At 53.5% G+C, this 22,130-nt stretch overlaps 3 protein-coding genes across 20 annotated transcripts in view; 1 reads left to right on the top strand and 2 right to left on the bottom strand.

The window, feature by feature from the left end:
- The window catches only part of BCKDHA (branched chain keto acid dehydrogenase E1 subunit alpha), a 31,081-nt gene extending 28,990 nt beyond the window's left edge, over nucleotides 1-2,091 (top strand). For 2 of the 3 annotated variants that reach the window (XM_033198535.1, XM_033198542.1), the window contains 2 exons: nucleotides 64-235; nucleotides 1,523-2,091. In XM_033198535.1, coding sequence (XP_033054426.1) covers nucleotides 64-235; nucleotides 1,523-1,693 — 343 coding nt within the window. In that variant the 3' untranslated portion in view covers nucleotides 1,694-2,091. The remainder of the gene's footprint in view (nucleotides 1-63; nucleotides 236-1,522) is intronic. The other variant, XM_033198525.1, reaches the window with a different exon arrangement.
- A 348-nt stretch (nucleotides 2,092-2,439) lies between these two features.
- Nucleotides 2,440-5,526, bottom strand: B3GNT8 (UDP-GlcNAc:betaGal beta-1,3-N-acetylglucosaminyltransferase 8). Its single transcript, XM_033198553.1, has 2 exons — nucleotides 4,374-5,526; nucleotides 2,440-3,903 (listed from the first exon to the last, which is right to left on the bottom strand). The coding sequence occupies exon 2, from the start codon at nucleotides 3,870-3,872 to the stop codon at nucleotides 2,679-2,681; it is 1,194 nt and encodes a 397-aa protein (XP_033054444.1). The 5' UTR covers nucleotides 3,873-3,903; nucleotides 4,374-5,526; the 3' UTR covers nucleotides 2,440-2,678.
- A 2,872-nt stretch (nucleotides 5,527-8,398) lies between these two features.
- On the bottom strand, nucleotides 8,399-18,161 carry DMAC2 (distal membrane arm assembly complex 2). Of its 16 annotated transcripts, none has more exons than XM_033198705.1 (7): nucleotides 18,087-18,161; nucleotides 16,114-16,307; nucleotides 13,036-13,116; nucleotides 10,493-10,638; nucleotides 10,237-10,399; nucleotides 9,067-9,817; nucleotides 8,399-8,747 (listed from the first exon to the last, which is right to left on the bottom strand). In XM_033198705.1, exons 1-6 carry the CDS (start codon nucleotides 18,102-18,104, stop codon nucleotides 9,640-9,642), a joined length of 780 nt encoding a protein of 259 aa, XP_033054596.1. In that variant the 5' UTR covers nucleotides 18,105-18,161; the 3' UTR covers nucleotides 8,399-8,747; nucleotides 9,067-9,639. The 16 variants fall into 16 exon arrangements, with proteins under 16 accessions (XP_033054596.1, XP_033054605.1, XP_033054578.1 ...); XM_033198714.1 differs by having other exon boundaries at nucleotides 10,502-10,638; XM_033198687.1 differs by lacking the exon at nucleotides 18,087-18,161 and adding an exon at nucleotides 17,691-18,070 and having other exon boundaries at nucleotides 8,399-8,759; nucleotides 9,585-9,817.
- Between the last annotated feature and the right edge of the window lie 3,969 nt (nucleotides 18,162-22,130).

Genomic DNA, 22,130 nt, shown 5'->3' with positions numbered 1-22,130 from the left:
CTCCCTCCTGACCCCCACTCCAGGGAGCCCCACACTGACCTGGGGCCCTTTGCCCCTATGCAGGATCGGGCACCACAGCACCAGTGACGACAGTTCGGCGTACCGCTCGGTGGACGAGGTCAATTACTGGGACAAGCAGGACCACCCCATCTCCCGGCTGCGGCACTACCTACTAAGCCAAGGCTGGTGGGATGAGGAGCAGGAGAAGGCCTGGAGGAAGCAGTCCCGCAAGAAGGTGAGGGCACCCCGCCCGGGAGGGTGTGCTGGGGGCTGCTGTGGCCTGCAGAGCTCGGGTAGGATTTGCGGGACACCAAACTGGGAGGCTCAGGGATAACCCCAGTGATGTCTCAGATGTGGCCTGTGGAGCCAGGCTGTTGGGGCCACGTTGTGTCCTAGCTCTGTGTCCTTGGCACGTTGCCCTCCACTTCCTTGTCTTTGAAGGGGGATGCTGGTGGTGCCCATTTCAGAAACTGGTTTGAGGCTGGGCATGGTAGCTCACGCCTGTAATCCCAGCACTTTGGGAGGCCGAGGTGGCAGATCACTTGAGGTCAGGAGCTCGAGAACAGCCTGGCCAACATGGTCAAACCCTGTCTCTACTAAAAATACAAAAATTAGGGCTGGGCACGGTGGCTCATGCGTGTAATCTCAGCACTTTGGGAGGCCAAGGCGGACAGATCACCTGAGGCCAGGAGTTTGAGACCAGCCTGGCCAAGATGGTGAAACCGCGTCTCTAATAAAAATACAAAAATGAGCCGGGCATGGTGGCGGGTGCCTGTAATCCCAGCTACTCGGGAGGCCGAGGCAGGAGAATTGCTTGAACCTGGGAGGCAGAGGTTGCAGTTAGCTGAGATCGTACCATTGCACTCCAACCTGGGCAACAACAGTGAGACTCCATCTCAAAAAAAAAAAAAAAAAAAAAAAATTAGCCAGGCGTGGTGGTGCATGCCTGTAGTCCCAGCTACTTGGGAAGGTGAAGCAGGAGAATCGCTTGAACCCGGGAGGCGGAACTTGCAGTGATCCGAGATGGCGCCACTGCATTCCAGCCTTGGGCAACAGAGTGAAACTATCTCTTGAAGAAAAAAAAAAAAAGAAGAAGCTGGTTTGAGGAGTAGGTGGCGAACCGTGTGCAGTGTACGTGCCCTACCCAGAGTCAGTGTGCCACCCTCCCTGGCTGGTCATTAGGAGCCAGGAGCCTTGCAACCCAGTGGTGAGGGCAGCACCCAGCATAGGGCAGCACTGTGCATCCTGTCCCTGCCTTCTCTGTGCCTCAGTTTCTTCATTGCTCAGCTGCCTACCTCTTAGGGCTGCTGAAAGCCTTAAATGAATCCACACACTTGCATAGCGCCTGATCCCTGCTGGGATTTGGGGTGTTTCGTTACACCTCTGCTAGGATGATCATTTCCATTGTCCAGGTGGGAACACAAAGGCTTGGAGCGGTTAACTCCTTGCCGAGGCCCCGCAGGAGGAGGCAGGGCCCTGCATGGGAGGCCAGCTGCCTGCCCACTGCCCCATGTCCCCACAGGTGATGGAGGCCTTTGAGCAGGCCGAGCGGAAGCCCAAACCCAACCCCAACCTGCTCTTCTCAGACGTGTATCAGGAGATGCCCGCCCAGCTCCGCAAGCAGCAGGAGTCCCTGGCCCGCCACCTGCAGACCTACGGGGAGCACTACCCACTGGAGCACTTCGATAAGTGAGGCCTGCTCAGCCCACCCCCACCCGCCTTCAGCTACCCTGAGAGGTAGCCCCACTCTAAGGGGAGCAGGGGGACCTGGCAGCACACTACCCTCTTCCCCAGTCAGCTCCCTCTAAAACACTTGGCGGCCAGGGTGGCTGCCGCTCTTCACCCCTGCTCCTCCAGTCTGTTACATTGTCGGGGGACAGTATCTGCAGCAGTTGCTGGGGCTCCGTCAGCCCCCTTTTCACTTGCTGTTACGGTGCCTTCTCCCAGGGGCTGGGTGAGGGGGTTGTACAGGACTAGAAGCCCCTCTGGGCATAGGGTGGACATGGCAGGTCAGCCTGTGGAACTTGCGCAGGTGCGAGTGGCCAGCAGAGGTCACGAATAAACTGCATCTCTGCGCCTGGCTCTCTACCACCTCTGGTCTCTGTTTCCTGGAGTTTGGGGGTGATGTGAGGCCACCCCCAGCTTCTCCACCTTAGATAAATAAGGTCAAAGCCCTTGAGATACCTACTTCCCCCGGAAGCTTTCGCAAGCTGGAAGGTTAGCTCCAGCAGACAGGATGGGGGTGGGGTGGTCCTCCAGAGATGGTCTCCTGCTCTCTCACAGAATGGGGCAAGCCTGCTGTCCAGCAGAGTGACAGGGAGCCCAGCAGAGCTAGCCCTGCCCAGTAAGGGTGCAGGGGAGTGTCCAGGATGGTCAGGGTGTGGCCAAGCCCTGCTCCCCACCACTCCAGGGCCCCACAGATGAAAAAACAACCCCAGGCCTCAGATTGGGGAGTGCATGTTTTTCAAAAACAAAAAGTAGGCAAAAACAGCCCACCACCCCATCTTTCCTGCCCAGGCCCCTGGCTGGGGAGGCCAAGGAGTGGCTTAAGTTGTCCAGCTTCTAGGCCCTCCTCCCTCCCATCAAGACCTGGAAGGAGGGGCTGAGCCAGGGGCAAGCCCCAGAGGCCCAGGCCAGGGCCCGGGCCAGGTCAGCACCTCCACCCTCCCCACCGAGAGTCAGCACTGGAGCCTTGGGTCTTGCAGTTGTTTCCAGAGCCGAATGCTGGCCTGAGGGCCCAGGGGCCGTACTAGCAGCAGGTTGCGGAAAGTGCAGTGGTCCGCATTGCGGTCTGCTGGCCAGGCTGTGAGGAAGCCTGGGTGGGCCTGGGGCACCAGGCCCAAGGCTCGGATGCAAAGGCCAGTATAGACGTCCTCAATGGGGAAGGGTGCCACACGGGCTGCTGCCTGCAGCAGCCAGGGTGCCAGGCGCCCGGCAATGACGTAGCCACCCCCGCTTGCATAGGCTGGGTAGCCACCTTCGAAGAAGGACTCGGGCACGTAAAAGGGTCCTCCTGGCTTCCGGAGAGGCATGGCCTGTGTAAAGACCTCACCCAGGTAGAGGTTTCGGGCCGAGGCAGGTGGCAGGGCCCGTAGGTGAGCCAGCAGGGCAGGGGTGTACACAAAGGCATCATCCTGGGCTCGCAGGACAAAACTCACGGCGGGGCAGTGGTGGCCCAGCCAGGCCAGCAGCAGCAGGTCTTTGAGCGTCTGGTTGAATGGGACGTCGAGGAAGTCCCAGAGCAGCAGGTCACTGTAGCGACGGCTCTCCCAGGCCACTAGTGAGTCTAGGTCAGGCCCCGCCTCACCCACCGGAGACCCTAGCAGGAAGAGCAGCCGGATCCCTGGAGCTGGACTGCCCCACGTCTCCCTCACGGCCTGTCGTTCTGCAAAGCGCCCTGGTTCTGACTTGACGGCCAACAGCAGGTAGGGGACATCAGTATCCGAGCAGCTGGAGACTTGGCCGCCACCGCCTCCAGGCAGCCACTGTGGGAAACTCCGGCAGGCTGCTGACAGCAGGAAGCGGCGGAGGTCCTTGGGGTAGGAGGTGAAGTCAGGGATCTCGGCGGCGGCGGCGGCCCCCCAAGCCTGGCAGCCCCCCGTTTCACTGCTGTCCCCACTGGGCAGGGACCCCAGCCGCCACTGCTGCTGGTTCCAGTAAGCGAAGGGCAGCGGGCCAGTCTGGCCCAGGCGGGCGGAGAGGTTGGCAGGTAGGGTGGGCTCAGGGTTGGCTGGCGTGGGGCCTGGCGGGGTGCCCCGAGGGCTGGGGTAGGCCTTGCTGAGCCGGGACTCGGATGTCCACTCGATGTACACTTTGAGGCCCAGGAGTGTGAGCAGTGCTGACAGGCAGAGAAGGCACTTGGGGCAGCGCATGACCTGGCCCAGGGAAGGGGCGGCCGCGGAGCTACAAGGGAGCCACAGGGGAGCCACGGAGGCCATTGGGGTGTGGGGATGGGCCTCCAGAGAGGGCCCAGCCAGGCCCCAGGCAGACAGCTTCACAATCTCCCATAGTCCCTGCCAACCCCCATAACAGCTTCTCTCAGTCCCAGATACTAAACAGCTCCCCTGACCCAGGGACCCCGTTGGTCCTTATTCCTAGACCTACGAATGCCCATTTCAATCCCATTCCAGCACCCTGGTCTTCCCACTCCGTCCAAATGCTTCCACCTTCCTAAGAGCCCAAGGGTCTACCTCTTCCCTGTCTCCATCCAGGACAAGGGACCCTGCCGTCTATCTCCTCCCTCTCCCTCCATTTATCGCCCTCACCAGGAAATCAGGAGCACGATTCCTAGCTCCCTGGGGTTAGAAACCCAGCCTGCCTCCCGCAACATCCCCCCACCAGGGACGGGAACCAGGGATCCCACGCCTTTTTACCTCTGGGTCTGGCTCCCACCAGCTCCGGGTGCTGGCCTCAGGTCAGGCCTCCCTCAGCTCCCTCTGATCTGCCTGCCCTAGCCCCTGCGTTGTCGACCGGCCAGGCCCAGCCCTGCCCAGCCAGTCCAGAGGGGCGGGGAGGGGAGCGGAGCGGGAGCAGGGAGGGCCCCAGGGGCCGGGGCGGGGCTGAGGCAGAAGGGAGGGAGGGAGGGAGGGAAGAGGGCAGGAGGCCGACCTGAGAGATGGAGCTCTGGCGTGTTAGGGCTGGTTTCTGGTAAGACAGCTGGGAAGGGTGCAGGGGGCAGCCACAGAAACAAGACGGGGGTGTTGCGAGGCCTAGGAGGGGAGAACCAGGGCCTGGGGAGGGAGGGGGTACCAGGGAGGGTGAGACTGAAGGCTGGCCTTGGCTGGGGAGTGTCAGAGTGACCAGGGTGAGGCAGGGTCCCACTGAGGCAGAGATGGGGAGGCTGAGAGGCTGGCATCCGGCTGCGCCCATGGCCAGGAGGCGGCAGTGAATGTGCTGAGTGGGAAGGGATCGGCAGGCCCGCCAGAGAGAAAGATGTTTGTTGTAGCTGCCCAGTCAGGGTGAGGTGGGGGGAAGGGGGCTGGTGAGGAGGAGGAGAGACAGAGACATTGTGGAGAGGGAAGGGACGGCCAGGGAGCAGAGAGAGGAGAACTGGGATGAGACAGGCGATGGAGAGAGCTGAGGGGTAGAGAGAAGACAGGAAAGTGGGAAGGTGGCCAGGAGGGAGAGGGGGAGGGAAATGGAGATCCAAGAAAGATAAGGGGTTGCGGAAGCCCTGTGGGGTGCTCACGGGGGAAAGAGAGGTTGAGAGAGGCAGGTGGAGGGCAGAGGGGAGGGACTCAGGCTTCTGAGCCAGACCCCGGGAGTGGCGGAGAGGGAGCCAAGGGGAAGAACAGGAGAGGAAAAGACTGGAGCTTCAAGGGCAATAGAGGGTGACAGGGTGGGGTGCACAGGGAACCCCGGGAGCTAAGCTGACCCCCTGTACCTCCTCCATCCTAAGCTGACCCCTGTACCTCCTCCACCCGGGCTGCCTGCCCAGCAGGGTGGGAATCCGTTCCTACCTTACCCCCAACGTCCAGCCCTGGAGCCTGCCTCGCCCTGGGCCCCGCCCCGGGCCCCGCCCCTCCCCCAGGGGCACTGTGACTCTGGGAACACTCACATCCAGCTCCCTGGGGCAGGAGAGAGTGTCTGCCTGTGTTTGCGTCCCTGCCCTCCAGAGGTCCCTGCTGTTGGTACTGCATCAGCTCTCTGAAGACCTCCCAATGGGACTAAGGGGCTCCCACTAAGCCTGGGCTAACCCCTTCACTCCACCCTCGTTTTGGGGCAGGCCTGTCCCCATCATGGCAGGAACCCAGTCTGTCAGCAGCAGCAGTTGATCTGTCCAGCCCTGATTTCCTCCCCCCAAGTTTGAATAATGGAGCCTGTGGGAACAGCTGGAGGAAGAGAGTGGGGAGGAAGTGGTGAATATTAATGGAATAATAGCTGGAGTGGGAAATGACAGCTAGGGGCTGGGGGCAGGAGCCCGAGCACCTCCCGAGGGAGTCTGCAAGTTCACTCTACCCTGGGGCTGGGAGAGAGGGACTCCGGGCCCCCTGAGCTCATCTAGCTTCTGGGGGCAGGGGGTGCTGCTCTTCCTGGAAGCATTAGGAAGCTTCGGAGGGTGCCTTTCTGCCTTTGCCATGTGCCTCAGTCTGGGTCCAATCAGGAGAGAGAAACCACACAGGAATGGGAATAGGGAAAGTTCAATATACAGAATGATTAACTCTACCATGGGATTGGCCAGTAAGGGGTGCCTTCTTGGGGAACATGGTTGGAGAGTGGACATGCTGGTGGAACATGATCATTCCAATCCAACACTTCCATCTCCCCAAGCCTTGGGACTCCCCTCATCCATCTTACGCTAGGGCAGTTCTGGTCTCTCTGCCTCATTAACTTTAGGCCACTGTTGGATCCAAGTTCTGGTTAGGTACCCAAGCAAGCTATTAGAACCACATCCAGCTGCACAAGGTAACCCATGAAATCCAGAAGCTCTAGAAAGCGCACTCATGCCAGTAAATTTGGCCTGAGCTAGCGTTACATCCACCCTCATTGGTGTCACATCCTTAAAATCCACTTCTGCATGCATTCCCCAAGTTTCTGACTCTGTATTTTTGTGAAGCCTTGTCATTCTCATTGTGTAAAAGCTGGCACCTGTCCACCTGGAGCAAGCTGATTTGACTCCTAGGTATTAATGGGTCTAGAGGCAGCAAGGGGCACTTGTGGTGAGTCTTAAGAATGGGGTGTATCTGTTATTTCTGTGTAAGAGCTGGCCATGAGAAAAAAAAACGAGTGGGACAGTGGCTCACCCCTATAATCCCAGTACTCTGGGAGGCCAAGAGGGGAGGATCACTTGAGCCCAGGAGTTTGAGACCAGCCTGGGCAACATAGTAAGATCTTACCTCTAATTAAGAAAAAAAAAAAAAAAAAGAATAGACAACCACTTTCAAGGTGTCTGCCCCTGGTGAGGTCATCACAAGGTTTCTTCTTTTTTTTTTTTTTTTGAGACAGAGTCTTACTCTGTCACCCAGGCTGGAGTGCAGTTGTGTGATCTCTGCTCACTTCAAGCTCTGCCTCCCAGATTCACACCATTCTCCTGCCTCAGCCTCCCAAGTGGCTGGGACTACAGGCGCCTGCCACCACACCCGGCTAATTTTTTTGTATTTTTAGAAGAGATGGGGTTTCATCGTGTTAGCCAGGATGGTCTTGATCTCCTGACCTCATGATCTGCCCGCCTCAGCCTCTCAAAGTGCTGGGATTACAGGCGTGAGCCACCGCGCGCAGCCTTTTTTTTTTTTTTGAGATAGTCTTGCACTGTTGCCCAGGCTGGTGTGCAGTGGTGCGATCTCAGCTCACTGCAACCTCTCTGCCTCCTGGGTTTAAGTAATCCTCCTACTCGGGAGGGTTCAGCCTCCCAAGTAACTAGGATTACAGGCACCCGCCACCATGCCCAGCTAATTTTTTTTGTATTTTTAGTAGAGATGGGGTTTTACTATGTTGGCCAGGCTGGTTTTGAACTTCTGACCTCATGATCCACCTTCCTTGGCCTCCTGAAGGGCTGGGATTACAGGTGTGAGCCACTGCGCCGGACCACATCACAGGGTTTCTAAGCACAGGAAGGCTGGTAGGTTCCTCAGACACTGATAAGTCACTTGCTTGAAGTGACTTGGGGGTTCAAGATTGCCTGTTTACTCTGGGTCCAATTAGATGACCCCATTCCAAAGAAGTAAAAACTTTTGGGCTGGGCATGGTGGCTCGTACCTGTAATCCCAGCACTTTGGGAGGCTGAGGCAGGCGGATCACCTGAGGCCAGGAGTTTGAGAACAGCGTGGCCAACATGGCAAAATGCTGTCTCTACTAAAAATACAAAAATTGGCTTGGTGTGGTGGTGCGCGCCTGTAATCCCAGCTACTTGGGAAGCTAACGCAGGAGAATTGCTGGAAACCGGGAGGTGGAGGTTGCAGTGAGCCAAGAGATCGCATTACTGCACTTCAGCCTAGGCGACATAGCGAGACTCTGTCTCAAAAACAAAAAAACAAAAAACAACAAAAATCTGGGGGCTGTCATGGAAGCTGTCTAGTTCTTAGACTGTGACTTGAGCTGAGTTAGCAGACCCACGCTTGTCACTGTCTGTGGGCACTCGGGCACTCTGGAGAATCCATCCAATATCCTGGTCTTTAGAATTGTCACAACTACCACAGCTGTTGAGCACAGCAGCCACAGGGGGTCCCAAGGCACGTGCCTCATCTCTGTCAACCACAGGCGCTTGTGGGATTATGATGCCATTGCATGCTGTGGGCCTCTGGCATCTGGTTTCCCATCAGTAAGAGCTCAGCACTGCGCCCAAGCCCAAAGGCACAACCAAACCAATCCTAGAATCCTATCTTAATAGTCTATTCCTGGGATACTCCAGGTATCAACTCTGTATTCATCAAGATGCAGTCAGGAGAGAAAAACCACAGAGTAACTTGAACAGGGAAAATTTAATATAGAGAATTACTGGCTTTAACAGTGAACTGGAATAATGAGGGCTTCACTAGTAAAATGCTTCTGAATTGACTGGAAATCCATCTGGGGTACTGGGGAATGTTATTCCCAGAGAGGTGCCTCAGTGGAGGTGCTGTGTCTCCTATGCAACTTCTGGGGGCTGGAGGGTGCCAAGGGCAGCTGCTGACCGCCTGGTGCTTCAGGAGCTGGGTGCTGGGGAAGCCACATGCACTGTGGGGTCCAGAGGCGGAAGCACAACCAACAGGAACCAGGAAGCAGGTGCCTTTCCTCCTGTAATGCCCGTTTGGTGCCCTCTACTGACAAAGCTTATCCCCTTTCTTTTTTTTTTTTTTTTTTTTTTTTTTTTTTTTTTTGAGACAGAGTCTCGCTCTCTCGCCCAGGCTGGAGTACAGTGGCCGGACCTCAGCTCACTGCAAGCTCTGCCTCCCGGGTTTATGCCATTCTCCTGCCTCAGCCTCCCGAGTAGCTGGGACTACAGGCGCCCGCCACCGCGCCCGGCTAGTTTTTTTGTATTTTTAGTAGAGACAGGGTTTCACTGTGTTAGCCAGGATGGTCTCGATCTCCTGACCTCGTGATCCACCCGTCTCGGCCTCCCAAAGTGCTGGGATTACAGGCTTGAGCCACCGCGCCCGGCAGCTTATCCCCTTTCTAAAGAAATGCAGACCAAAAAAGCTGAATTTGGAATATAAAGTCAATAAATCCATAACCAGCAATACCATGGGGCCTGGGGTGTGCTGGCCTTTAGTGAGTGGGACAAAGGATGCTGCACATCCTGTAGTGAACAGAGAGGCCCTGTACGGGGGAGAACCATCCCTGTAAAGTGTCAGTAGCAGCTCCTGTGTCAGTCAGGGTCCCTGCAAGAAATGGCAGTGCACTCACATAAGGACAGTTTGAGAAGAGTCTCTTGACAAGGTGAGTGTGGCTCTCTGCAGCTACAGACAGCCTGAGACTTTCCCTCCCCAGGCCTGAAGAGGGGCATGGAAAGGGCTGTCTGAGAGGGTGACAGGAGCTGTGACTTTTAGCCAAGGGCAGCCAGGAATAAATACTGGGCCTTCAGGCTCTGTCCCTGTGATTGGCCAGCACTATTCCCCCACCCCCATGTTGAGTGAAGACAAATGGAAGCCAGAAGTGTGGTGAGCTACCAGACATTCCATGCAGCCCGCTGAGAAGCCACTCGAGTGGGGACAGGGCTGAAGGCTAGGGAAGGACAGGGCTGGCTGTGTCCTGAGGCTGCTCCTCCAGCCCCAACTTCAGGCCCTCGGCCCAGTCGACCCCCACAACCTTGCAATTGGGCAGCATCTCCTCCACCAAGATCTGAGTGAGGCCTGGGTTGGACACAGCAGGGAGGTCCGAGATGTCCAGCCTGCGGAGGTTCCTGAAAAGGGGGGAAGAAGGACAGGAAGCCAGTATAAGGACAGTGTGTGTGTGTGTGTATAGGGAGGTACTTGCCCCAAATTTCAACCTTAGCTTCCTAAAATAAAATCTTTATAGCTATCCAGGCACATGAAGCCCGGTGTGTTAACTGCAAATATGCAACTCTAGCTCCTGTTGTTCTGCAACAGCATCGATATCATAGAGTTTTGACTAAAACAAAAAGGAAGAAAAACCAGGAGTCATTTAATTCTTCCAGAGACTCACTGTGACTGCTCATCTACCACAAAAACTCTAGGTTTGTGATGGAGGCAGGGGGATATGAGAACTGCCCAACACTGCTCCTCCCCACTTCCTCTCCTGCATCTGTGTGAGGTGGGAGAGGTGCCTGCGTACGGGGCCCAGGCTGAGCTGAGGTCTCACTGGAGGTGGTGGAGGCAGGCAAGGCCCCGTTCGGAGACGCGGGGACAACCGGCCAGCGAGAGCTCCTGCAACGAGTCGGCCAGTGGGTAGAGGCGGCTGAGACACCAGTCGTCCACGTGGGGGCAGCGCTGCAGCAACAAGGACTGGAGCTCCTTCAGGAGGACTGTGGTAGGGAGAGGGCAGGATGGCACCAGGGGCCTTTCTGGAGCCCATCACCAAAGGGAAAATGTAGAGGCCTGTCCCATCTCCACCCCACCGCACTCACGGAGGTTGTCCAGGCCCTCGTAGTTGATTTCACAGTCACTGGCATCCACAGCCTCGACAGGCACTTCCCGGAAATTCCAGAACTCTGGAGAGAAATGGCCATACTTATCTGGCCTGATCCACTCCTTGTCTCGAAACCTGGAAACAGGAGAGGGAGTGTCAGTAGGGCAGCCGAACCTGCCCCAGGCCTCCAGCCTCTTCGGAACCTTCCCCAGCCCTATATAATATGTATAGGTCACCCCTGACATAACTAACTCCATCTTAGAAAAAGACTCCATCTGGCTGTGCGCAGTGGCTCACGCCTATAATCCCAGCACTTTGGGAGGCCGAGGCGGGAGAATCACTTGAGTTCAGGAGTTTGAGACCAACCTGGGCAACATAATGAGACCTGTCTCCACAAAAAAATACAAAAATTAGCTGGGCTTGGTGGCTTGCACCTGTGGTCTCAGCTACTTGGGAGGCTGAGGTGGGAGGATTGCTTGAACCCAGGAGGTCGAGGCTGTAGTGAGTTGTGATCATGCCACTGTACTCTAGCCTGGGAGACGCTGTCTGAAAAAACAAAAAAAAAAAGGAATGTTTTGCCAGTTTCACATACCTAGAAACTGAGGGTCAGCGAGATTACAGATAACATAATAGCAAAGAGGTAAATGCAAGAATCCTTGTAGATGGGCAAAAGTTAAGGGACATTTTCAAACATGTATACTGTTTCTAAGGAAGTTGCCAGAGGAAGTGCTTAAACCAGATGGAGGGGTAGATGAAGTCTATGTGAACTGTCTTTTCCGAAAAAGAAAAAAAGCAAAGGAAAGAGAAAGGGAAGGAGAAAGGAGGCGGGGAAGGAGGAAAGAAAGAAAAACAGTATTGAGCACAGGCCGGGTGCTGCTGGTGGCTCACGCCTGTAATCCCCAGCACTTTGGGAGGCCGAGGTGGGTGGATCACTTGAGGTCAGGGGTTGGAGACCAGTCTGGCCAACACGGTGAAATCCTGTCTCTACCAAAAATACAAAAAATTAGCCAGGCATGGGGGTATGTGCCTATAATCCCAGGTACTTGGGAGGCTGAGGCAGGAGAATTGCTTGAACCCAGGAGGTTGCAGTGAGCCGAGATTGTGCCGTTGCACTCCAGCCTGGGCGACAGAGCAAAACTCTGTCTCAAAAAAAAAAAAAAAAAATATATTGAGCACATATGCATTGCTAGGCCTCTTACATCGCAAAATCAGTCAATCTCTCACTCTCTCTGACAGGGTCTCACTGGGTAGCTGGGATTACAGGCATGCACCACCATGCCTGGGTAATTCTATATTTTTGGTAGAGACAGGATTTCACTATGTTGCCAAGGCTGATCTTGAACTCCTGGCTCAAGTGCTGTACCTGCCTTGGCCTCTCAAAGTGCTTGGGACTACAGGCGTGAGCTACCATGCCCAGCCATTATTATTATTATTTTGAGACAGAGTCTTGCTCTGTCGCCCATGCTGGAGTGCAGTGGCGTGATCTCGGCTCACTGCAACCTCTGCCTCCTGGCTTCTAAGGGATTCTCCTGCCTCAGTCTCCTAAGTAGCTGGGATTAGAGGCGTGCGCCACCATGCCAAGCTAATTTTGTATTTTTAGTAGAGACAGGATTTCACCATGTTGGCTAGGTTGGTCTCGAACTCCTGACCTCAGATGATTCACCAGCCTCAGCCTCCCAAAGTGCTGGGATTACAGGTGTGAGCCACCGTGCCCTGCCTATTATTATTTTTTGTGACAAGGTCTCGCTCTGTTGCCCAGGCTAGAGTTCAGTGGTGTGACTATAGCTCACTGTAGCCTCCTGGGCTGAAGTGATTCTCCTGCCTTGGCCTCCTGAGTAGTTGGGACCACAGGCATGTGCCACTGCACCTGGCTAATTTAAAATATTTTTTGTAGAGACAGGGTGTCACAAAGCTGCTGAGGCTGTTCTCAAACTCCTGGCCTCAAGTGACCTTCCTGTCTCGGTCTCCCAAAGTGCTGGGATTACAGACATGAGCCACTGTGCCCAGCTCCGTTCAGTCTTTTTTTTTTCTTTTTTGATACTTTTGAGACGGAGTCTTGCCCTGTCCCCTAGGCTAGAGTGCAGTGGTGCAATCTCGGCTCACTGCAACCTCCACCTCCTGGGTTCAAGCGATTCTCCTACCTCAGCCTCCCCAGTAGCTGGGATTACAGGCACCCACCTAAGTTTTGTGTTTTTAGTAGAGACAGGGTTTTGCCATTTTGGCCAGGCTGCTCTCGAACTCCTGACCTCAGGTGATCCGCCCACCTTGGCCTCCCAAAGCGTTGGGATTACAGGCGTGAGCCACCACGCCTGGCCCCCATTCAGTCTTTATAGCAAAACTTGTAGGTTAGAAATGATCACCATCCCATTTTACACATGACAAAAGTGAAGCTCAGGAACAAGTCCCAAGCCACACAGCCAGAAGGCGGCAGAGACCAGGGGACTCTGAAGCCTGTGTGACTGCAGAGCCTGGACGTTAGAGAGATACCCCACCACCTGCACCCAGCCCGTTCTAACACCTTAGCGGTCATACCTGACTGCGCCTCCTTGCTTCAGGATGAAAAAGGCACCTGCACAGTATGGACCATGTTGCTCCTCCAGCCAGGTGAAGGATCTGCAGAAAAAAGGGTAGCTAAGGGTGAGGCCTGGGGAGCACCGCAGCCCTCATGATGCCCCAGTGCTGTTAAGAGGGGCAGAGTCCAGCAAACCAGGCATGCAGACAGACTGAGAGAGGCTGAAAATATTTATTGCCCACCTTCTAAGTGCTGGGCACTGGGGGCAAAGTGGTGACCAAGGCAGATAACATCCCTGCCCAGTCTGGAGATGAGTGCAGTAATGCAAGCCATTATACAGGGAGAAACAGATAACAACCCAGGAAATAAGAGCAAATTGCAGAGAATGTCAATTCCATGACCAAATAAAGCAGAGAGGCTGACTGGGAGGGGTGGGGAGCAGAGGGGTGGGGACGGTGGAGGCTGAGTTTGGGTGTTAATTGGAGGAGGTGACATTTGAGCAGAGATTTGAGTGGTGAGAAGGAACAGAGTATAAAGGAAAGACTCGAATTAGGATGGCTGAATAAATAAGAAATAGGGATGTCGCCGGGCGCAGTGGCTCACACCTGTAATCCCAGCACTTTGGGAGGCCGAGGCGGGAGGATCACGAGGTCGGGAGATCAAGACCACGGTGAAACCCCGTCTCTACTAAAAATACAAAAAAAATTAGCCAGGCGCGGTGGCGGGCACCTGTAGTCCCAGCTATTCAGAAGGCTGAGGCAGGAGAATGGCGTGAACATGGGAGGCAGAGCTTGCAGTGAGCTGAGATTGCGCCACTGCACTCCAGCCTGGGCAACACAGTGAGACTCAGTCTCAAAAAAAAAAAAAAAAAAAAAAGAAAAAGAAAAAAAGAAAAGAAATTGGGATGTCATGCTGACAGGGGGCCAGTGGAGTCCTGGTCAGGGGGTTTCAAAGCTCAGTAGGGGCTATGTTTTAGGCCTTGGAGATTGGTTCTCATTTGAAGGTTCTGAGCTGGTGATGGTAAGATTCCTTGAGCTGCTTTGTAGATTATAAAAAAGTATGGGATAGGCCAGGTGTTGTGGCCCACACCTGTAATTCCAGCACTTTGGGAGGCTGAGGCAGGTGGATCATCTGAGGTCAGGAGCTCGAGACCAGTCTGGCCAACATGGTGAAACCCCAGCTCTACTAAAAATAGAAAAATTAGGCATGGTGGTGTGTGACTGTAATCCCACCTACTTGGGAGGCTGAGGCGGGAGATTGCTTGAACCCGGGAGGCGAAGGTAGCAGTGAGCCATGATCACACCACTGCACTCCAGCATGGGAGACACAGTGAGACTCCGTCTCAAACAAAACAAATTTTGGCCAGGCATGGTGGCTCATGCCTGTAATCCCAGCACTTTGGGAGGCCGAGGCAGGCTGATCACCTGAGGTCAGGAGTTTGAGAGCAGCCTGGCCAACATGGCGAAAACCCGTCTCTACTAAAAATACAAAAATTAGCCGGGCTTGGTGGCAGGTGCCTGTAATCCCAGCTACTCGGAAGGCTGAGGCAGGAGAACTGCTTGAACTCGGGAGGCAGAGGTTGCAGTGAGCTTAGATTGTGCCACTGCACCCCAGCCTGGGAGACAGAGCAAGACTCCATCTCGGGGCGGGGGCGGGGGGCGAAGAATGGCCGGGCGCGGTGGCTCAAGCCTGTAATCCCAGCATTGGGAGGCCGAGACGGGCGGATCACGAGGTCAGGAGATCGAGACCATCCTGGCTAACATGGTGAAACCCCGTCTCTACTAAAAAAAAAAACCACAAAAAACTAGCCAGGCAAGGTAGCGGACGCCTGTAGTCCCAGCTGCTCGGGAGGCTGAGGCAGGAGAATGGCGTAAACCCGGGAGGCGGAGCTTGCAGTGAGCTGAGATCCGGCCACTGCACTCCAGCCTGGGCGACAGAGCGAGACTCTGTCTCAAAAAAAAAAAAAAAAAAAAAACCAGTTATTGAATGATTCAATTATAAAACAAAGGGACTTGGATCAGGTTATGAATGGTGAAGGCAGTGAGAACTGGTCAAATTAGAGATATTCTAGTATTTTATTGATGGTCTGGATGTGGAGGGCAGGGAAGCAAAGAGAGGAATTAGGGATGACTCCTTAGAATTTGGCCTGAACAGGCCGGGCACAGTGGCTCAGGCCTGTAATCCCAGCACTTTGGGAGGCCAAGGCAAGCGGATCACAAGGTCAGGAGATCGAGACCAGCCTGGCTAACATGGTGAAACCCCATCTCTTGGCCGGGCACAGTGGCTCAAGCCTGTAATCCCAGCACTTTGGGAGGCCAAGACGGGCGGATCATGAGGTCAGGAGATCGAGACCATCCTGGCTAACACGGTGAAACCCCATCTCTAATAAAAACACAAAAAACTAGCCGGGCGAGGTGGTGGGCGCCTGTAGTCCCAGCTACTGGGGAGGCTGAGGCAGGAGAATGGCGTAAACCCGGGAGGCGGAGCTTGCAGTGAGCTGAGATCCAGCCACTGCACTCCAGCCCAGGCGACAGAGCGAGACTCCGTCTCCAAAAAAAATAAATAAATAAAATAAAAATAAAAGAAACCCCATCTCTACTAAAAATACAAAAAGTTAGACGGGCGTGGTGGCGGGCGCCTGTAGTCCCGGCTACTCGGGAGGCTGAGGCAGGAGAATGGCGTGAACCCGGCAGGCGGAGCTTGCAGTGAGCTGAGATCGTGCCTGGGTGACAGAGTGAGACTCCGTCTCAAAAAAAAAAAAAAAAAAAAAAGAATTTGTCCTGAACAACTGGGTGGGCAGCACTAGCGTTTACTGGGATGGGAAGGCTTGGGAGTGAGCAGATGTTTTTTGGGGAGAAATCAGGGTTTGGTTTTAGCCATGTTAGGTTTAAGATGCCAGTTAGACTCTGAGTAGAGCTGGTGGGTGGCAAGCTGCCTATGTGAGCTGGAGTCCTTGAGAAGGGTACAGGTTGGAGATGGAGCTGCAAGAGACAAGGCTGGCACTGGAAACCACAGTGCTGCCTGGGAATGGCAAGGACAGGACCTGGGCTCTGGTGGGCCAGGGTCTCCACAGGGTCTTGCAGGCCAGAGATTCTCACCGATTTTTCATATGCACCTTGGACATCTCCCTTTGGAGCAAGTAACCCCTCAGGGCCTCCACATCGTAGAAATGGTTGGTCAGGAACTGGAGCATCGTCCTTTCCTTCTTCTGATTGCCCTCTGGGACCACTGCCCCACCCAGGCGATGGATGCCCCTGGTCCCATTCCACATGGGGGCCACCAGGCGCAGGGACTGGGGAGGGGGAGAGGAAAGGAGCTGAGCCTGGAGCCTCCTGGGAGACACAGAGCTGGAGCCCCCAGTTCTTGCTCCATGAACCTCAATCCCTCTGCTTCCCAACTCACCCTAAGTTCTTCCTTCAAAACTTCAAAATTGTCTGAGATTCCAAAAATTTCCCCATGTTTTTTCCAAGTTCCTCCTCCCCTTAGTCAACCCTAAATTCTCTCCTTGACTAGCCATATACTGTTGATTTTCCTAAATTCTTCCTCTAACTTTCCCCCAAACCCTTATCACTCAAAACCTGCATTCTTTGACCTCTTAATTTCCCACAGATTTGCCCCTTAATTACCCAATTCTTCTCCTGGGGTTTTCCCAAATGACTTCTTTCCCCAAAATATAATCTTAAAAACGTATCTCCAAACCTCACGGAGAGCGCGCTCTGAGCAATCCCTAAACCCAACCAAGCTTGTCCAATCCGCCGCCTGCATGCAGTCCAACACAAACATGCAAACTTTCTTAAAACATTAGGAGGATTTTTTTGTGTGATTTTTTTTTTTTTTTTGACTCATCAGTTATGGTTAGTGTATTTTATGTGTGGCCCAAGACAATTCTTCTTCGAACAACGTGGCCCAGGGAAGCCGAAAGATTGGACACCCCTGAACCGAGAAGGGTAAAAAAAAGCATGAGCTTTGAAGAGGAGAGTAAGAAAGTGGAGGGGTATGGCCACAGGGAAGAAGCCCCCAAACGCGCTTCAATTTTGCTTTCTTTTTTTTTTTTTTTTGAGACGGAGTCTCACTCTGTGGCCCAGGCTGGAGTGCAGTGGCCAGATCTCAGCTCACTGCAAGCTCCGCCTCCCGGGCTTACACCATTCTCCTGCTTCAGCCTCCCAAGTAGCTGGGACTACAGGCGCCTGCCACCTCGCCCGGCTAGTTTTTTTTGTATTTTTTTTTTAGTAGAGACGGGGTTTCACCGTGTTAGCCAGGATGGTCTCGATCTCCTGACCTCGTGATCCGCCCGTCTCGGCCTCCCAAAGTGCTGGGATTACAGGCTTGAGCCACCGCGCCCGGCCAATTTTGCTTTCAAGGTCTCTTCTTAATCTACCCCAGTTTCTCTTTGCTTTAACCAAAAAATTTTTTTTTCAAATTCTCCCCATAATTTTACCCACACCCTTATTTTCCTTAAAAATTTAAAGCTGCCAACCTCTTTAATTTTCCCTAAATTCATTCCTTGATTTTACCCAATTCTTTCTAAATCCTCTGAGAGAACATCTCAAATTCTCCTCTTAATTTCACCCAGATCATGCCCTTGGAACCCCCAAATTGACCTCTTGGTTCCCCCGCCCATCATGCTTTTGAGTTTTCTGTAAAAATTAGGCAATTTCCCACGAACTTTTCTTACATTTATCCTTCGGTCTCCTAGGACCAAATCCCACATCCTTAAACAATCCCTTTCAAGCCCTCTTATCCTACAGGCCCCACCCTTGCCTGCCCATTAGCTCTTTGTGTCATCCCTCCCTCTGATTGGTTAGTCGCGTCGCTCTTCGGAAGTCACTCCCTCATCCCCACTGGATACTCTCAGCCAAGTCCGTGCCTCGCTAAAGCGTCTCCTCCGCCTGCGACCCCCACAGATCCTTCCTGGGCCCCAATAGCCACAGGTTTGCACTCCCAGTACGGGGCTTGCCAGTCTTAGCCGCTGCCTCACGGCTCTTTGCTCTCGTGGCCGCCAACAGAGGCTTGAATGCGGAGGCTGCAGAGCGGACTTAAAATTTAGGGCTCTAGAACTCCGGTCACTTACCAGCCAGGGAGCCGCCATCTTGCTAAGATTACGTAACCGGAAGGGGTCGGTCTTATCCCACTAGCCTGGGCCAGGGCGAACTTATTCTCCTGTGGCCACACCCCGCGTTTTCTAACCGTCCTCTTAAAGGTGCACACACTTTTTACTCTCCTAGGGTTTAGGGATTGCTCACAGCGCCCTCTCCCCGAGCTTCAAAACCAGACACAGGTCGGGCGCGTTGACTCACGCACCTGTGAGCCCAGCACTTTGTGGAGACTGAGGCGAGAGCATCGCTTGAAGCCAGAAGTTCAAGACCAGCCTGGGCAACATAGGGGAGCCCTTATCTCCACAAAAATATAGGGAAACAAAAAATAAAATATTAGCCGGGCATGATGGTGCATGCCTGTGGTCCCAGCTACTTACGAGGCTGAGGTGGGAGGATACTTGAGCCAGGGAGGTCGAAGTTGCAGTGAGCTGTGATTGCGCCACTGCACTCCAGCCTGGGTGACACAGCAGACGCTGTCTCTTAAAACAAAAAGTTGAAAAACAAAACAAAACAAAAAACCAGGACTCCACAATCTTTCCCTAGGAGAAGATGGGGTGTCCTTCCCGGCAGAGTCTCTTTCTTTCCTGACTGCAATTACAGTCTCCCTGAGCTTTCTTGTTCTTCCAGCTTCCTCTCACTACCTCTTTAAAACAGGGAATGAGGGGGCCGAAAAGCTGACCACGTCATTTTTAAAAATTAGGGTCAGGTAAGAGAAAGAGTGGGTGAAGAGGTTAGACTTCAAGGTTAGAGACTGAGGTGAGATCTCAAGACCAGTTCGGAGTTCAAAGCTAGATAGCAGCATGAAGAGCCATTGTGAAGTCTTGTGGATAGTAGTATTCATTCATTCATTCCAAGAATATTTACTGAGCACTTACCACATGATAGCAGGCACTGTTCTAGGTGCCCAGATTACCATAGTGAGTAGGACAGACCCAGTCCCTCTCTCAGGGAGTCAACATTCTGGGCTGGGACAGCATGGATATGGGAGAGGATAGATAAGAAACAAAGGAATCAGCAAGGTAATATTGATAATAAGCGGATTAAAAAAAGTGACTGGGGTGTAGGGCCATCAGCAAAGGCCTCTCTGAAGAGGTGACATTGAAGTGGAAGTGAATGATAAGGAAAGAGCCATTCAAAGATCTAAGGGAAAAGAGCTGCAGGGAGAGGCAGCCTCTAGGGCAGAGAGGCCTTGAGGTGAGAACCAGCTTGTAGACAGAGATAGGAGACTGGGTTAAGAGGTGGGCAGGGGCTGACGGTGCAGGCCTGGTAGGGTTTTATTCTATTCACAGTGGAAAGAAGGGAGTGTTAAAATCGGAGTTACATTTTGTAAAGATTATCTCTGCCAGGTGGAGAATGTACCTTGGAGCAGTGGTCCCCAACCATTTTGTTACCAGGGACTGGTTTTGTGGAAGACAATTTTTCCATAGACCAGGGGGCAGGATGTGGGGTGGGGATGGTTTTGGGGTGAAACTGTTCCACCTGAGATCATCAGGCATTAGATTCTCATAAGGAGCAGGCAACCTAGATCCCCCACACGAACAGTTCACAGTAGGGTTTGCCTCCTATGAGAATCTAATGCCACTGCTGATCTGACAGGAAGCGGAGCTCAAGTGGTAATGCTTACTTACCTGCTGCTCGTCTCTTGCTGTGTGGCCCAGATCATAACAGGCCAGGGGCTGGTACTGGTCCTCAGGCCAGGGATTGGGGACCCTTGCCTTAGAGGGCAAGGGTGGACGCAGGGGACCAGTACAAGAGGCTACTGTAACAGTCTAGGCAAGAGATGAATGGGGATAGGGTAGAGGAAATGGTGAGAAGTGTTCAAATCCTGGATCTGTTTTGAAGGTTAAGCCAATAGATTGAGAAACTAAAAGCAGACTGGCATGGCTGTGCACATGAGGAAACTGAAAGGGCAGCAGGTTTAGGAGGGTGGGTGTGGCGGCTGAATAACGGACCCTCTCCCCCAGATACTCATACCTGTGAATCCCTGGATGCTGTGACTATGTTACTTTCTATGGTAAAAGGGACTTGGGGCTGGACGCGGTGGCTCATGCCTGTAATCCTAGCACTTTGGGAGGCCGAGGCAGGTGGGTCACCTGAGGTCGGGAGTTCGAGACCAGCCTGGCTAACATGGTGAAACCCAGTTTCTACTAAAAGTACAAAAATTAGCCTGGTGTGGTGGTGCATGCCTGTAATCCCAGCTACTCTGGAGGCTGAGGTGGCAGGATCGCTTGAACCTAGGAGGTGGAAGTTGCAGTGAGGTTGCAGTGAGCTGAGACTGTGCACTGCACTCCAGCCTGGGTGACAGAGTGAGACTCTGTCTCCAAAAAAAAAAGGGGGACTTTGAAGACGCGACAAAGTTAAGAATCTTGAGATGGGAGATTACCCTTACCATGGGCAATTGGGTAGGTCCAATGTAATCACAAGGGGCCTCTCAGAGGGAGACAGGAGGGTCAGAATCAACAGGAGATGTGATGATCATAGATAGAGAAGGTTGGGGTGATGAAGGAAGGGGCTAAGAGCCAAGGAAGGCAGGTGGCTTCCAGAAGCTGGAAGAGACTAAGAAATAGGCAGTCTTCTAGAGACTCAAGAAGGGACCCAGCCCTGTGCACCCACCTTAGACTTCTGACCTCCAGAACTGTAACAGTGACTTTGTGTTGTTTTAAGATTGTGGTCATTTGTTACAGCAGCAACAGGAAATGCATCCAATGATGGGGCTCCCAACTGAGAGTTCTGTTTTGACCACATCCACGTTGAGATATCTGAGACACCCTGGTGAAGCTGAAGTAGAGGAGCGGCAGGACTTATTTCCTGGTCCTGACGGGATAGAATAAATAAAGTGTCCGGAACCAGCAAATGACATAAAGGTCAACCTCTAGTTGCCCTCACTGCTCATCAGCTTAAGGCACTCCCACCAGCGCCATGACAGTTTACAAATGCCATGGCAACACCCAGAAGTTACCACCCCTTTTCTAGATTTCTGAATAGCCCACCCCTTAATTTGCGTATAAAGTGAGTATAAATACTGCCAGCCAACAGCCCACGTGCTGCTACTCTGGGTAGCCTTACTCTGCAAGGAGCTGTCCTTCTGCTGTACACAGCCGCTTCAGTAAACCTGCTTTCTTCCACGGCTTGCTCCCTTGCTCTTGAATTCTTGGCTGAGTGGAGCCAAGAAACCTCCAGGGCTAAGCCCCAATTTGGGGACTCACCTGCCCTGTGTCAGGGCTGCAGAGTTAGGGTGTGGAACTCAAGGGAGAGATCAGGACTGAGGCCAAACATTTGGAAGCCAGTGACATATACATGAAATTGGCTGGGACTGGTGGCTCACGCCTGTAATCCCAGCACTTTGGGAGGCCAAGGTAGGCAGATCACCTGAGGTCAGGGGTTTGAAACCAGCCTGGCTAACATGGTGAAACCCCATCTCCACTAAACATACAAAAATTAGCCAGGTGTGGTGGCGTGCATCTGTAACCCCATCTGCTCAGGAGGCTGAGGCAGGGGAATCGCTTGAACCCAGGAGGCAGAGGTTGCAGTGAGCCAAGATTGCACCAGCTTGGGTGACAGAGTGAGACTCCATCTCAAAAAAAAAAAAATATATGTATAATTTAATTAATTAATTCATTTATTTATTTTGAGATGGAGTCTCGCTCTGTCGCCAGGCTGGAGTGCAGTAGCATGATCTCGGCTTTGCGCAAGCTCTGCCTCCCGGGTTCAAGCTATTTGGCTGCCTCAGCCTCCAGAGTAGCTGGGACTACAGGCGTGCGCCAGCATGCCTGGCTAATTTTTTGTATTTTACTAGAGACGGGGTTTCACCCTGTTGCCAGGATGGTCTAGATCTCCTGACCTCGTGATCTACCATTATATATGTATATTAGCACCTTGGGTCTGAAGGAAGGGTTCAAGGCCGAGAGAGGCCTGCAATGCTTCCCAGACTTTTCCACAGCAGAAGCCCCACCCTCAGCAAGGATGATATACCCATAGGCAAGTCCAGGGTCAGCAGAAGTGGCTGCTCGGCCCTAGGC

Source organism: Trachypithecus francoisi, unplaced genomic scaffold (assembly GCF_009764315.1).
Source record: "Trachypithecus francoisi isolate TF-2019V2 unplaced genomic scaffold, Tfra_2.0 Contig01705, whole genome shotgun sequence".
Taxonomy (NCBI): domain Eukaryota; kingdom Metazoa; phylum Chordata; class Mammalia; order Primates; family Cercopithecidae; genus Trachypithecus; species Trachypithecus francoisi.
This window is presented reverse-complemented; position numbering and strand designations above follow the sequence as displayed.